General features: G+C 36.7%; 1 protein-coding gene across 1 annotated transcript; it reads right to left on the reverse strand.

The window, feature by feature from the left end:
* Positions 1-283: 283 nt before the first annotated feature.
* prkg3 (protein kinase cGMP-dependent 3) lies at positions 284-16,662 on the reverse strand. The gene is made up of 22 exons (XM_028039532.1): positions 16,352-16,662; positions 13,867-13,956; positions 12,870-12,932; positions 12,624-12,750; positions 12,195-12,361; positions 11,958-12,071; positions 10,826-10,931; positions 10,638-10,701; positions 10,395-10,472; positions 10,221-10,309; positions 9,704-9,769; positions 9,542-9,589; positions 9,384-9,425; positions 7,989-8,100; positions 7,720-7,856; positions 7,533-7,622; positions 7,010-7,151; positions 6,749-6,912; positions 5,392-5,508; positions 5,125-5,187; positions 4,626-4,701; positions 284-2,860 (listed from the first exon to the last, which is right to left on the reverse strand). The coding sequence occupies exons 2-22, from the start codon at positions 13,952-13,954 to the stop codon at positions 2,774-2,776; spliced, it is 2,040 nt and encodes a 679-aa protein (XP_027895333.1). The 5' UTR covers positions 13,955-13,956; positions 16,352-16,662; the 3' UTR covers positions 284-2,773.
* Between the last annotated feature and the right edge of the window lie 292 nt (positions 16,663-16,954).

A 16,954-nucleotide genomic window follows, 5' to 3' on the forward strand; every position in this document is an offset into this window, starting at 1 on the left:
CGGAGAAGTGAGACGAAGAGCGTCGTCTTTGAGTCACAAGGTCTTTATAACAAGCTTTACACACTATGTCCATGATGAGTTGTTGTTGAGGACGGAGGCCATGAGAAGGTTTCTCTGTCCCACTATCACAAGCACAGAAAATGTGAAGGTTGTTCAACTCTACTGGGACTTTAACTGGAATCAAGAGGTTAGCCAACATGAGACTAAAGCATTTTAGCAGGAAAAACTCCAGGTTAGGTCTGTTGAATGGACGATGAATTTAGAAAAGGACCAGGCTCATATGGATGGTAGAGGACCTTTAATACTGTGGGTCTGCAAGCCTTTATAACCTGTTTAATGTGGATGACATTGTGAACTCTGAGTATTACTACAGATTTTCAATAAAACTTGTCAGACATTATATCTTTCAACAGAATAATGATCCAAAATATATGATTTAGCATAAAAGTGGTTTTTGACTGTCTCAACTTTTACAGTTAAAGCCTATGGAAAAATAATATTTCATAACATCATACTTTGTCTCTACAAATTTCTAAAATCAAAGTTGTATTAATTTTTTGGGGTGAGAGATTTTGCTAACTTAACAAAAGTAGAATTTATTTAAAGACTTTTTCACACAGCTCTAGCTCTAAACCAGTGAGGCGGAGGCTGTTTAACTTCAGTAAACATAGAGCAGATTGGTTCTGATTAGCAGGAACAGATGGCTGAAGTCAGTGGGTAGTTTTGCATAATACAGATTGACTTAGTGCATTGTTTTTGGATTTTTTTCATAAACATAAAAGAAAGAATCAAACTGATATATCTCAAAATAAGTCTTGAACCTACATGCAAAATAAATAAAAAAATCACATTTGACACAGCAAAGACATCTGCACCAAAATATGCTTCCTTTGGGTCCTTTCTTTCATTGCTCTCCATGTATTAACTTCCACCTCTAAATGTGTTGTGTGTGGGGTGTTTTTGCAGGAAGGAAACATCTGCTGATGTGTCTTTTCCCACTAGAAGCTATGTTTACTTTCATGTGAAGTTTCTTCTCTCTAATATGGAAAAGTACTCTCAGCAGGCTCACAACATGCATTAAAGGGAGGGAACAGGACAACTCTTCCCTACAAATTTAAAACCTGCTGCCATGCTGGACAGCTGCTCACCTTCAGAGCCAAACAATCAGCTGCAGCTATTGTGAAAAATACGAGGTAAGCCCCCCTCGCAGGCTATTTTCCCTCCCTGATAACGTCAGGCCATTTTCCTTCCTGCTAACAGCAACAACAATGTTTCCCTGAAGCGTTGCTCGTAACTAATCACACATCTAATCTGTAAATACTTTACCTGCCCTCTCTGGGTTGGGAAGGAGATTTGGTCACGACGTAAAAAAGGAAAACATGAGAAGAGTTTCACACTTCAGGGTCGACAGTGACAAAATTCAAACACATGGGATTCAAGAACCAAAGTCATTTAGTTTATCATCAAGATGTGTTTAAACACTTCAATAAAAACATGAATGAATAAGTCAGCAACAGGTGATTATTATTTTTTTTTTTTTACAAACAGTAAACTTCCTCAACCTGTGAAGAGGCTTTGTAATTAATTTCCTCATCATTGATTTTGCCTCAGAAATAGCTTGTTTCAACCCAAAAGCTTTCTCTAGGACTAAGGTTCTGGAATTGGGCTGGCAGCTTCATTATGTTAATCTTGTTGGTCTGGATCCAAGATGCTGCTTGCTCACTGAAGTGATGGTACTTCCTCTTCTGGATAAAATAAAATTACCTCTTCAAGTATTGTGATATATTAAAAGGGAATCCTGATGGGAATTTTTTTTTAAAAAAAGATGATAAATAAGATGCTATATTTTTTTAAGAAAGATGACTTTCTTTGGTCACCCTAAAGCAGATACATCTGGTTATTCTTGAATTATAATTTTCGGTTTTCTTCCTCATCTTCCTTGTTTTAGTTTCTGTTTGAAGTCATTTTGAACATTTTTAACTGCGGATGGTTTTCTGCATTTCTTAATATGTTGAGCTCTCTCTGATCAACATCACAAGTACCCTGTTGTTCAGAACAATTTTAAGAACAGGTTTCACTCAGAACACACAATGACTAATATTTACTGTACAAAACTGGTACCATTTATCCTTTAATAAAGGATGCGAGTTAAAACTGTTCGGTCTATTGGTCCTGTTATAGGGCTTTTGCACCTACTAATAAATTATCTGCCATATAGAAATATAATTTGTACACAAAACAGGGATTGATCCTGTTATTGTTTTTGAACACAACATATGACATGTATATTCATTTTCTTGTCCTGCAAAATTAAAAGTGAGAAAAGACTTTTAATGGAAATTTTTCCTTTACATCGGAAGCATTTGATCACCTGGTCAGTATTCTTAATCGCTGCAAGGTGTCTCATGAATTTAACACTTACTCATCAGCTACCAAATATCTTTGCGCTGAATATGAATACACAGAGTCCTACCATTTTGCCTCTACACCTTCTCCTCGTCTGCAGAGGTACATTTGTGTGTGAGCTGAAGCTCACTGCAACAGAGGAGCTTCCGCACATATTGTCACAGTGATTCCCTGGAGCTTCAGTGTAATTGGTGTGAAAATTTGGTAAGAAATGTGTTGTGTGATATGTCAGTACCCAGTAGCATTAATCTTCTTTTGGCCCCTTTAGAGGCTGAATAAACTACGGTCAGTGTCTTTAATTAGGGTCCTTTTTGGGATGATAAGGACAAACCGCCCACCATTCGATTCTTCAACCTAAACGTGAGAATTAGAAGTCACGGTCCCACCCAGAAAACTCCTCTTCTGCCACCGAGTGGTCCTGAGGAAATTTATCAAAGTTGATGTAGCAGGGACCCTGAAAAAGAAGAAAGATTTTTTTTTTTATTAACAATCACGTATGAGTCTTAGCCAATTTGAAAAAAAATTATTTTGTTTAACCTGCACAATCCCTATGAATGGCGAAACATTTGTTTTGAAATCCAGAATGTATTGACAATAAATTAAAGGCTCACAATGACTCATTTTGTAATAAGTAAATCTGAAAATCTAGTTCCAGGTAGGCTCAGGTTTCAGATCATATCACAACCGCCAAATAGTTTAAATACTTGAGACTACCTTAAAAAAATGCTTATAGCATAATATTTTACTAGTTCAAACACGAAATGTATCTTAAGATGCATTAGTATAGACAGTGAAAACTGTCTTAGTACTACTGCAGAAGTCAACATCCAATCCGGTCAGCGCTCCTGGATTGGCTGCAGATATCGTGTCAAGTAGCATTGTGCCTAAACATTTCAGCTTCCCAAGCTGCGTTTTCTATTGGCCATTTTAAATGTGGTCTATGGAAGAAATCAGCTAATAGGCAGATTTTCCGTAAACATCTCAATGTCACTTTCCACTGATAAATCTGCAAATAGCTTATCCTTGAATGCTGAACATTGCTTAATCTCATGCACTGATGAAGTCACCCTTTCAAGCAGAATGCTTGAAGTGGGCTGGCCTCCTTTCTGATCAGGTCAGCTAACAATTATTTGACCCCTGAGATGGGCAGGTGAACATCGTGGAGAAAGAGAAAACAACACTGTTACATCCCTGCTGTGTTCGATGTTTTTTGGAAACCAGGACTTGATCAGGGAATGAGAATTGAGCCAGAAAACGAGTAGGATGTAGTTTTGATTCAATTTTGGTCCAAACTACTGAATAGAAGCAGATGTTAATGTATATATCTCTGTTTTATGTGTTGAAGTATTAAAGGAACTTTTTCAAAAATTCACGGTATTGCGTGTACTTCTGGTTTAATTTTAATACAAGCGACTGGATGTTCCAATAAATAATAAATTGTTTATCTCTGGAACTTTCACTATGAGCGGCAGCTCACTGAATTTGAGGGTACTCTGCAATATCTTACCCTTCCCATTCAGAATAACAGCTTCAGTGGAAATTTTTGTTTAATTTCCAGCTGAGAAACTAGAACTAGAATGTCTGAGTACAAAGAGAATCCACTGTTACTCTGTCCTGATGCTAAAGCATAGAGAGCCATTTTACACCTTTTATCGTAACAGACATGCAATTTACAAAGCCGTGGTGCTTCATGAGCAACAATCAAGCTTCACAGGATTTGATATTTCACAACGTAAGCCTCAGATCTTCAGAGCCATGTAAAAACATTTTCAGATATATCAGCAAATGTGGCAAGATAAGAAACAGTGTGACAGCAGCCTCAGGCTACTCTACACTGCATACACTACCTTTTGCCTCAAATAAAAAAATTTCTGACAAGGTATATTTTAAGCCTTTTTTTATTATCGTAATGTTTCTAGAGATCCAACCTTTATAGTACCAATTGGTGGATTATATTTCTTTAATATCTTTTCACCCTTCTCATTATATTTTAGATGCAATAAAAGGTTTTAGTCCAACATTAAAATTGCTATGTCCAAAACTGCTGGAAACACAGTGAGGCTCCAAGTCACCATCCCCAACACAATATAATTAAAAAGGACAGCAAATAATTTCTAGAAAACTGAAGTAAATCTGCTATCTTTTATATTTCAATTGTCTATAAAACACCATCTGTTACAAATAAACATAAAAAAGCCTTTTATGATGTTTCCACTTGCCTTGCGGATGAGTCGTATGGTTGGAGCGTCGAGCTGACCCATACGCAGCTTGTGCCAGTTCATGCTGCTGTACCACCTTAAAATAAGACAAATAAGAGAAATATTTGATCAGGCTGTTGATTCATTGTGAGAATTAATATAAATTGATGATACCCTGACTCTCATATGGTCATAGCATGAAGAAAGAAGCATGTTTGTCTGCGTTTGCTCATAAATGATGCAGTTATGTAAATTCATATATCCTACTGCAATTTTGTAATATATGCCAATGTTTTAACACATTACATAGGTTGACTAAGTGTAAATGCAGCCACTGCTCTATGAATAGTGCTGTGAACCCAGACCTGGCATGTACAAGCAAATTTTGTTTTCCAGCACAAAAGCTCCATAAAGCTCTACTCGGTGTCTAATGCACAGAGTAGGCTGTAGGGGATGACACATGAACACATGAAGGATTTTTAGACTCTGCCTCATGAGGACGACATGTTGCCGTGGTTACCTGTGATGCCGGACATCTTTGATTCCATTCTTGGCATTTCCTAACCTCTGACCTGGCCGAGGTCTACAAAGAGCGTTCAAAGAGACAGTCAATCAAAAACTGCATGAGCTCATACAGCACCAAACAAAATGCAACCAAATGCATCTTTACGATCGTTCTCTTGATTTTGCTCAATTCAGCTCCATTATTGTGAAATATTAACTTTAAAATTCCCCTAATTTTAAGAACCACCTTGCTTTGGCATTACTTTGTTAGTTTTCTGCTTACCTGCACAGTTTGCTGATGATTGACTTTGCTGCTTCACTCAGGTAAAGTGGAAACTTGAGTTCTCCATCCAAAATTTTGGAATAAATCTTCTGAGGCTCCGAGCTTGAAAATGGAGGACTGGAGGTTTAAAAGCAGAACAGAGAGTTGTTGGTAAACCTTTAATTCAAACACTCAAATCAACGCACAAGATAACATCGATCCTATGTTTCTGCTGCCATCTGCTGGTAAATATTTCTGTATATGAAAGTGTTAGAAAATGATTTTGGTATGAAAACAAACTGGGTATTTTTTAAGTAAATCAGCTTTCAAAAGTAATCATGTCTATTGTATCTTTCCACACCTTCTTCAATTAAACCATCTAGCTGTAAATAATTCCCATTCAGGAGGATCAAACATGTAAAAGTCACATGACACAAAAATTGACCTTTATGGTTTACAGCGGCCATCTGCAATGTCTCTTAATAACTTGGTAAAAATGATAAACTACCAAATATTTTTAAATATAGATAACACATGACGGTTTTTAGCAATTGTTTCAGTTTTTTCATGGAATGATTGCAATGAAGTTCCACAATGACACTATAAGCACTTATCTGGCTTTTTTCTTTTTTGTTAATTACTGGTACCTTTTTAGAAACCATGTCATTGGGTTTCATTGTTTCTTTTTTAATTTTTTTGACATAATTTTCCACAAAAATCAACATCCCATAGAAGAAATATATCCATCCGCTTTTTCCAAAAGTTTTACTTTTTTAAAAATTTAAAACTCAAAATTAGAAATAAAATGGGGGTTCTTTATAAATGACAAAACGTATCCTATAGTTATCAAAAATCAATGGTTATTTGGATTATAAAGGTTGCAGAATCCTGGTCTATACATGTAATGAGCTTCTTCCCATAGTGAAACATGGTAGAGGCAGTATCTTGCTAAGAGAATGTTTTTATTTTTGGTCAGAGTTAAAGGGGAACAGCATTACTAGAAGAAAACTTCTTCTAGTCTTCTACAGTCTTTTGCTATAGATTGCAAAAGACTTGACATTGAGACCGAGGTTCACCTTCCAGCAAGACAATGAAAACGAATCTAAATATACAGTCAGAAGAACGATGGAATAGTTAGATTAAATGCATACCATGTTTTAGACTTTTGTACACAATTCTGAAAACCTTGTATCGTTTTTATTCAAATGTGCAATTATGCTCTAATTTGTTTCTTGCCAAGTTTCTTCATCAAAAAACACAGTGGCTGTAATGTAAAACAATGTGAAAAATGTTGAAGCAGTACGAATACTTTTTCAATCTGAGAGAAGTAGTGGGACATGATTTGCTCTGAGGCATGGATCCCGTCAAATGTAGTTACCTTCCCACCAAAAGTTCGAAGATCAGAATGCCAAGTGACCAAAAGTCAACTGCAAAGTCATGACCCTGGTTCTTGATGATCTCTGGAGCCATGTACTCAGGCGTACCCACAAAGGAGTAGGTTTTCTCACCACGCACCAGTTCCTTTGCAAAACCAAAGTCAACCTGAGAAACAAAATCCAGAGTCAGCAGAATCCCTTCTAAAGCAAACTGTGGAAGAAATGTAGAGAGTTTAATGAGCACTGAAGGTCCAAGGACCCACCAGTTTGATATAGCCTTTCATGTCCAGCATCAGGTTCTCAGGCTTAAGGTCTCTGTACATGATGCTCTTCTTGTGGAGGTAAGAGTAGGCCTCCACCACGCAGGCAGTGCAAAACACAGCAACCGGTTCATCAAATCGCCCTCTGTCATTACAGAGATGATAAAGATTTTTAAAAGAATTGCACTTCAATAACTTGGGTGGCAGTCTTAATATTCTCTCATTCACATGTCTTAACCTAAGTTGTTTACTGATTTTTTATTTTTTTTGAAAAACCGTTGGGTACAACAAGTAAATAAAATGAGTTTCATACTTTTTGAATGTTTTTTTTTTCTGCATGTCTTTTTTTGATTGATGTCATAAACATACAATTAATCCTAATTTAACCCAATTAAATTGTCAGAGATCCTGAAGAAAATCTTTTATAAATATCTATCTTTCAGTTCTGTCTTATCAGATTTATCAGATGTTATTCATTCATTCACTGTGCTGCTTTCTTATTTCACCAGGTTTTCATTTTGCTTACACTTCTTTGAGCTTGGTCCAGATCTCACCACCACCACAGAACTCCATCACCATGTAGATGTACCTTGCATCTTTAAATGCGGCATGAAGTCTACAAACGGCAGAGAGAGAAATTATTTGTGTTTAATTTTGTGGTTGTACAATGTCAAAAAAAAAAATTTGCAGACAGCATATTGGATGGCAGTTACTTCACAATGAAGTCACACTGGATCGCTTTCAGGATGTTCTTCTCAAACAACATGTGTTCCTCCTGTCTCTTGGAAACAATTTGCTTCTTGCTGACTCGCTTCATGGCGTAGTATTTCCCATAAGTCAGTGTGGTCATCTGAGCTCAACAAAAAGACAATATCATCTTAGGCAAACTTGAAGCTACTAGAACTCATCATTTCCATCATAATGCCACTTCCATAAAAGTTGGTTCATGCACACATCCATAAGATGAATTGGCAACACCTACCAGCTGCACACGACCAAATCCTCCAACTCCAAGTGTGACGGGATCTCCTTGATAGCGTCCTTCCTGATATAAAACAGGAACCAGATCCTTAAACTTCAGACTGGAGCTCGGACTAAAACAGAAAGAAACATATTTTCCACTTTTTGTAAGTAATTTGTAGCATTTATGTTTGCTTCCAGCATAACTTCTGGAGAGTGAAGTCAAGTCAAAGTGTATTTGTTTTACAGATATAATCAGGAATTACTAAGATGCAATCAAAGAATTAAACCTAATCAAACATTTCAAGAACAACCCACATGCCTTTCTTTGGAAAACTAATTTCTGCTCCATGTGTTACAGCTGCTGTGGAGGTGGAGGTGCTCCCACTAAAATGGCTGATTGAGAATGTATGGAATGTGGTGTACTAAGAGGCTGGACAGCAAAACCCAAAAGTTAAGCAAAGCTTCGAGCAAATCTGGATGAAAGTAGCACAACACTGCTTTCCTCTTCCAACCGTTGTTCCTTAACATAACTAATTACTTGCTGGTGTGAGTGCTTATGTAGAATAGATACCTTGAAGAAAGAAACTTCAGTGTTCTGAGTGACTCATTAGTGGACCAACAGCTAACAGCTTTCTAAAATTAGTGTGAGATATACTGATGCAGAGGTGATTGCTTGACTTAGACTTGAAGCAATGGTGAAAGTAATTAAGGTTAACACCACCTTATTATCGAGTACAACAGTCCGTTACCACAGAGATGAAACATAGAGTTGTGGAATGACATTATGGCTGACAAAGAGTCACACTAACTTCTTTGGCAACCTTTTCTCCTGCTTGTATATCTAGAGGTTTGACCACTCACATATAGTTTTAAAAATTAAATCTATATGAGAGTGAAGAAGAAAAAATGTGTTGCATTAGAAAGAATAGAACAGGATATGGACAGAACATATATTTAAAGAACGAACAAAATTTTAAATGTATGAAAAGAATAGGTAAAACAAAAACCATTCCTTTTGATCAAAAAAGAACTAATGAGTTACTTTATGCCTTGTGTGATGTCATCACTCTTGTTTTGGATTGTCAATTTCGTCTCAACTAAATATTTACAAAATAAATCTACAAACAATAAATCTGACCATGATGTGTTATTCTAACAGTGATAAGCTATGTGTGAAATTATCTTGATTGAATTTACAGAAAGGTTTGGCAAACAGCTTTAATTTAATGGAAAAAAAGAGATTGTTCTGAGTTTCTGAACTTTGGTTTTGACATCACTAAAGTTTCTTTAAAACATGGTAAAGATGTTAACAGAGCTGTTTTTTACTAGATGATACATATGGGCTTCTACATGTTCTTCCAGCCTGCAGGCACCAAAATCTTCAAGGCGTTAGTTTTCTTTCATTGTAACTCACCCTGGCTGTTCTGGACCTTGCTCCTCTTGCATCACTTTGGAGCTAAAAGCAAAAAAATAAGTAGATAAATGAAACAAGGTGGAAAAAGAGCAATAAAGAAGCTGGGAAAATATTTCCACAGTACACTTTTGGGATCTCAGTGGAAAATAGTCACATACTCATCAAACAGCTCGAGGTGCTCTACTGGGATTGTTTCTTCAAAAACCCTTAAAAAAACAGCATAGTCATGTCAACAAGTGGTAAATCACTCTCTAAAAATAAATGATGCCCAGGTAACAGAAACAAATAGGAAATGCTCATCCAAAGCGTGACTGACTCACTCCTTGTCAATAGAGAAGCATGTAACAGGGCCATCAGCAGTGCAGGTGGCAGTTCTCAAGATCTCTCTGTGAAAACAGAAACAAACAAGCATTTAAAAGTCTAACCATTACCAATATAATTTCTGAATAAGTTTTTAATAAGACAAACAACAAATACCAAAAAATCTATTTTGTCAAAAAAAACAAAAACTTTTGGGGGCAAAATAAAAATCTGATGGCTCATTTTAGATAAGTTATGGCAGTAATATTCCTTCCACGTGGTCAAAACTATACAATTATTATTATTGGTGGATTATTTACATCATGCAACATAATAAAAGCCCACAAATGCATTTAACATCAGAGTTAAATGCATTTTAATTGTGTGTCTAAAGTCTCCAAAATGTAAAACAAAATCTGCAGATTTTGACAGAAAAATGATAAATAGGGCAGCATTCAGGGCAGATACACACATCATCACATCTCTTTGCAAGGTAAAGTACATTTCCTCAGGCAGTAGCTGCATTTGTATGCTTACCGTATGAGGGCCTGCTCCCCGAAGTGCTCCCCCTTTCCCATCCTGCGAATCTGCTTCTGGTGTCCATTCACATTCTTGCTCACCACGACCTGTGAGGACAACACAACTAAGATCAATGGAGAGACATTTATGTGTCGGTTTACAATATTGTTACATATTGTAACATTAAATTACCTCTCCTTTGAGGATGATGTAGAAAGTGTTTCCTTCTGTTCCTTCTCGAACTATAACCTCGTTGTCCTGAAACTTAACCTTTAAAAAAGTAAAATAAAAGATTTATGTAACAATTATTGTATGATCAGATGTTTTGACTAATAATATAAAGTAAATATCAAACATCAGATCACTGTGAGTTTAATAAATGTTGTTCAATAAAGTGCGTGTTTGTCGGAAGATTAAACACACAAAGTTACGCACCTCCTCCATGGAGTCGATAATTTTGGACAACTGCGCGTCATTCAGATCCTTGAGAGTACGAGACCTGTAGCAGGTTATTAAAATAGTAGAATCAGACATAATTCTGTTTCTAAAGTAAAAAAAAAAAATAGGACCACCTAAGAACAATTCAACAGATCACACATCAGCTGCAGGACAATGAAACTCACGTCTTGAGGAAACCCATGAGCTGCTCTCGTTTCTTCTTGGACTTGTTAGTTATAATCGTTCTGTACGTCTGTCGCTCCATGCACCACAGATGCACATGTGTCTTAGCTGATTAATGATGTGTACACAAAACAAGGTCAAAACTTCTTAAAATGAATAATGGAAACACAGACTTTTTAGGTGTTTTTCTCAATACATTTTTTTTTTACTCTTCTCTCCTAGTTGGTCAGTAGAAGCTTCCAGTGCTGCATGGTTAAGGCAATTTCTTTGTAAGGTTTGTTGCTATGTGACATTTAATCTAAATTTAAGGAAAAACAAAGCAACACCTTTCAGTGAATAGCTGTTAATAAGCTGTTTGCTACAAAGAAATAATTCTGTTTATCAAACCGAATCAAGCAGTCGCATGTTGTTCTGGTTCTGAGGCTTGGAGTTCGTCCAAGATTAATTTCTCCTCTGAGATTACAATTAGAGATCAAAAACAAAATTAGCCCATTAAACCACTTTGTTTTTTTGGTTGTTTCTTTTGATTCATTAACCATTAATGAATTGATTATAGTTTGATAAGTAATATATTTAGCGCTTGATTTTATTAAGAATAAGCTTGCAAAGGCTTCCTGTTATTCTTTACATAAAATGTTTATTACATACGTTTTGCTCTCAGTAAATGAAAAATGCTGAGATAAACTCCGAAGATATTTGATCGGAAAATTCAGGAGTTCATCACTATATATTAATATATAAATTTTGAGATTGTGAGACTGTTTGGTTAATAACCTTAATATAAATTAAACATACATATAGGTGCCAAAACCAAAGGCATGTAAACATTTCCTTCTACATATTTTATTCAGTCATTTGATTTTGACCAAAATGTATGAAAAATTCTACAATCCAAACACATCTTTCAAAACTGATTATATTTACTATAATCAGTTTTAATGACTAATATGATGGAGTTATTGAAGCCATTTGTTCATCACATTAAAATCTACAAGAAAGATGCCAAACTGATTGATGTTCAGGGCAAACGTAAACCACTACAATGCTGCATAAAATCACAAAAAGAACAGTTATTATGTGAGAATAGAGGCAAATCATCCCATACTAAATCATCAGTATATTGAAGAATCTGACCTTTGACTGTCGCTGTCCGTTTGCAGTTGTAGAGGATGGCTAACTCTCCGAAAACATCTCCTTTTGTCAGAGTCCTCAGGTCCCGACCTGACTGAGTCACGATGAGTTCACCAGCTGAAAAGAGCAAATACCTCTGACATTGCTTTCTGGATAAGTTAAGAGGAATGTTCAGTTTTTAATTTCAGGTTTAATGTTATCATGACACACAGAGAGGCTCACATTTGGACATGACCCCACCTGCCACTATGTACATTCTGTCTCCTTCTGATCCCTCCGTAATGACTTCTTCGCTAGGTTTGTAGTGCGATGACATTAAGAGATCCACCATCATGGTTATTTGCTCATCGTCCAGGCGGCTCAGGAAATCGTTCTTCTGGATGGCTTTAACAATAAGACTTGTCTCACTGAAGAAACAATATATATATATATATATAAATCAAGAGATCCAGTCACCAAACATAATGACACAGTAAATGTACTAGGGGTCTGATAAATGCAAAAGAGGATGGGAATTTTTACCAAATCATTTATTTTCCCTTAGCATTACTTTATGCAGAAGTATTCATTATTTAAAAAATGAAGAAGGGATAAAAAATGACCCAGTTTGACCCCAGGAGTCCTGAAGGGTTAGCGTTGTCAAAAGCAGTGAGCAGTGTTATTCCTGACCTGGCAGTCTTCTTAACCATGTTGCGTGAAATTTCCAGGTTCTCTGGAATTGGTTCAGGGGCCATAACAGCGGCTCGACTCGTCCTGAATTCAGGCTCTGCTTCATTAGCAGTCTGGGAGGGAAACTCTACGGAGGGGTTAGACAGACAAAAACAAACAAAAGATCAGAGATCATCATCAAAAATCACTTAAACCAACTGAGGAGGTGCATCAGGTGTGTAGGTGATACCCAGGTGGGCCTCATACCAAGATCATGGTACTGGGTCTGCAGCTCCTGCAAAAGTTTTTCTTTGTCTTTCAGCCGTTGCTCTGTGAAATGGGAATAAGGATGCTTGTTTCTGTACAACGTAGTTGAAAACATACTATTTACCAAAAACATTATTTTACTAGAGAGAGCACATCAATAGAAGAAAGCAGTCAGACAAAAATACTTTCTATTTCAAGCAACAGAAATAGCAGGAGTCATCCCTTAAGATCCCATTGGAGAAACTTTTCTAACTTCCTGTAGAAGGTGGCTGTGCTGCAGTGCTAATGCAAACTTCTACACAACTACAAACATGTAAATGATATCTCAGCTTCACTTTTTTACATTTTATTCTATACAAGTGTTAAATGTATAAGCAGCTCTAAAAATATACATTGCTTTTATGTACAGTATATGTATATATATTGCAGACTGCTGCTTTCCATTAGTGCTGAAATGGATCAGTAAGTTCATAGACCTGTGAGTTCAAATTACAACAACACATCAAAAATATGTAGGTACAATAATTAATCAAAGAATTTATATGAATTTTTAATCCCACCCTACACAAAAACTTTACAGAGTTTCTCAGTAAACATTATTATAATATACATAAATATACATTATTGTACATTACAATATTCAACCATGTGCTCTGAAGCATGTTATAACAAAAGAAATACACTGTTTGCATGTACTGCTAGCAGTAGTTATATTATTCACTCAGCATAGTGAAGACAAACAGAACAAAGCACTCCTTCATAATAGGCCATTGTAATATTATACTATAATGTCAAATCCTGTTAATTACATTAGCAAAAAGGTATGAAGTTATTGACTTTGCAGCAGCAATTTTTCATATTGTACAAGCATGTGGAGACAGTGGGCAGGTTACTGCATCAACTCATTGACTTTACCACTTTACATATGATTTAATTTAATTAAGTTCATACAGAATGCAGATTAACCAAGACGTGATATAATGCTTGCTATACTCACCCAGGTCCTTATTTTGCCTCTGCAGTTCCTGGTTGATCTGACATTGTTTTTCCAGCTGCTGCTTCAGCTTTTCCAGCTGTTTCTCCATAGCTACAGAGAGAAGATAAGTCATAATAATTAATGTAGCAAATTACCTGAAATAATGACAAAATACACATAAGTTGTCTACTTATAGAAATACACAAGGTACAGTCCCATGAAAAAATAAAATTAGGATACCTCATTAAGTAACTAGTTCTTAATTGCTGCTGCTAATTACCGTAAATCTGTGTCTAATTAAGGGCTTTTGGAAAGAGACTGATTTTCTCCTGTTACGCGCCAAAAATAACCTTGTTATGTCCATGAATCTGTGTATATGGTTTAATTTATTTTACTTGTGTGTAACCAAATCATTAGTTGTTGCAGATTTCTGCCCTCTTTTAAATGAGATCTGGATCTCAATGGAGTTTTACCCGGCTAAATAAAGGAAAGACAGAAAAAGAAAGAAATTAAATAAAAGTTGTAAAAAAACTTAAGTTACACTTGAGCAGTCTCTTTCTGATTGAGAAAGCCTGCACATATACATGACCAGTGGCAAGAGCCTGCGATATGTCCCACTTTCTGCCTTCTTTTAGCATCTTGCATGCTGCTTTCAGGGTAAACTCGCTTGGACACTAACACCTCAGCATGTTGGTAAGTTTATTTGAATTTCTGTCTTGTGGACTATTTTCTTTCTGAACGCCTTACGCAACTTGCTGACACTTACTTTAGGGAGCTCAACAAACTAAATATCTGAGCGTTTAAACTTAAAATGCTGAGTAATCATGAGTACTCAGCATTATGTCCAATTGGACATACAATATGTCCGATTGTAATTTCAGTCATTTTGGGAGATGTCATTTATTCTCCACCAGAAAGAACCATTTTTTGTTTTTATTGTATTTTTATAATGGCTGAAATTTTCAGAGGTGCTAGAACTTAGATTAAATTGCAGACTGCCAAAGAGTGTCCTAAAGGTATGTAAGGGGGTGGGGGGTGTTTGGACTGTCAATGTCCAGGATATTTTCAACAAATCACCAGCACTGCCTGTGAAACAACATGAGCTCTGCTGAATCATGCAAGCTAATGATGGACAGTCAACAGGGTGCATCCTGTCGGCTTTTACTGGAGATCCTTTGTAGTTCTTATCAGTGACACACATTGCAAAGAAGTAGAGAGAAGTAGAGAACTTGCCTTGTGGGTAACTATGAGTTTATCATTACTTTTTTAACTTTTCTGCTGGTGCAGAAATATGACACTGTAAAGGGCTGCCAATAAAAGTTATTATTTATGCTTGAGTGAAACCATCTAGCTCCTCTGCTTTTTCTTTCCTTCAACAGAGATCAGCTGTTTACACAAGCTCTGCAAATGTGGTTCTTTCCCAGATATTAGAAGGATGATTATGTCACTATTGACAGGAACTCCATTGGAATTGTTTCAAACAATAGGTGATTGGTTCCCTGACCAATAAACTGAAGATGGAACTCTGTAAAAACCAACATGTTTGCTCTCGCTCACGGCGCACTTCACGTGACCCCGAATATATTGCTGCCTCACCCTGAACATTGAACGACTCTGAGATTAAACGAGGAGTCAAAGCAAATCATAAAGCTGTAGGGCAGCAGAGCAGCACACTTTGAGGGGAGATCTCTAGGGAAGATGGCGAGAAGTTAGATAACTCATAAAAATCACACGTTTTAAGCTTCAACTCAGTGACGGAGGAAGCACAGCTACATAAACCTGCTGGTGCAGAGCCAACAGACGTGTGCAAAAACAAAACTGTCCCTACTTCCTGCAAATTACAAGGATTTGCCTTTAAGCATTTTATTAACTAGCCCATACAGGACAAACACACAAGAGAGCTGTGCACAAACACATTTTGTGAGCTTTCTAGGAACAGAAGTACAGCCAAGGGACAGATTGAGGCAATAACCTCCAGTTCACACAACATTAAATGAAAACCACCAGCCAGGTGTAATCGAGACAGACTCTATAAATATTTGCAGTTTGTGCATTCACAGATTTATTTTTTATTTATTCTTTTTTTTTTTGACGCATCATGTGATGGCAATATAAACAATCATAATGTAGGAAGTGATCTGTGCTGGAAATGATACTTGGAGGTGTTGGGGAGGAAAATGCATTCTTCAGCTGTGCAGCAGGAAGATGATGCCAGCTATCATTATACTGATCCAACCATTGCACTGTACACTTCCTGCTGCTTTATCAATAATTCATAGGAATGTGTAACTACAGCTGGATTCTCAGAAGGCATACTGAAATAGTCGGGTATAATTAACATCCCTCCTATGTAAGGACTATATTAGATGTTTGGTGTGATAGCAGTGAATAGAAACTGGAATAAAAACAATTCATTTTTAACTTCTAAATATTCAGATGTTTCCAGATTGTACACAACTAAAAGAAGTCACGAAAAACTGCAGCATGGTCAAACAGACAGACTTACCTGCAGGAGGTGTAGATCAGTACTGAAGCTGAGCACCTGTCCAGCCTATTCAGGCCGCATGGATCAAAGGAGCCAAACGATCAACTTGGCCTGCGCCCAGAATAACCACTTCAGCTGTGGAGAAGTTTCCGCTTCTGAACCTGCTTGACTTCTAGACGGTCTACAGTCTGCAGTCCCTCTGGCATTACCACCTATTCCCTCTGTTATTTTTTTTTCTACCCTTGCACACTTTTCCGAGCTCTCATTGCAAAGTCTGTGTTTCACTCCACTCCAGCTTTCTGTCATTCGTTCCCCCTTTCTTTCTCTTTCCATATCTGTCAATCTCAGCAGCTATAGTGTTGAATCATTAACCCGTAACCTGAGGCTCCGCCCATCACACCAGGCAGGTACAGCAGGGAGGAGAAGGATGGTCTGGAGAGAAAGTTGAAGATGAAAAGTAAAAAATTACGCTGATGAGTGATTAAACTGAGGTTCAGTCATTCTAAAATAAAATAAAATAAAATAAATACCATATCTAAAATATTAAAAAAACTGATTTATATGACATTAATTGATAAAATATTATTTTGTTAGTGCACTTCATAAAGAATTCAAACATGAGAA

The sequence above is a fragment of the Xiphophorus couchianus genome, chromosome 15, assembly GCF_001444195.1.
Source record: "Xiphophorus couchianus chromosome 15, X_couchianus-1.0, whole genome shotgun sequence".
NCBI lineage: Eukaryota > Metazoa > Chordata > Actinopteri > Cyprinodontiformes > Poeciliidae > Xiphophorus > Xiphophorus couchianus.

What these genes read in the sequence shown, in the direction of transcription:
- prkg3 (XM_028039532.1), bottom strand. Translation starts at nt 13,954, where the DNA reads ATGGAGAAACAGCTGGAAAAGCTGAAGCAGCAGCTGGAAAAACAATGT. An exon ending in GAGGCAAAATAAGGACCTGG is followed by an intron (nt 12,933 to 13,866) that starts GTGAGTATAGCA and finishes CCCATTTCACAG; the next exon opens with AGCAACGGCTGAAAGACAAA. An exon ending in TTATCGACTCCATGGAGGAG is followed by an intron (nt 10,473 to 10,637) that starts GTGCGTAACTTT and finishes ACTTTTTTAAAG; the next exon opens with GTTAAGTTTCAGGACAACGA.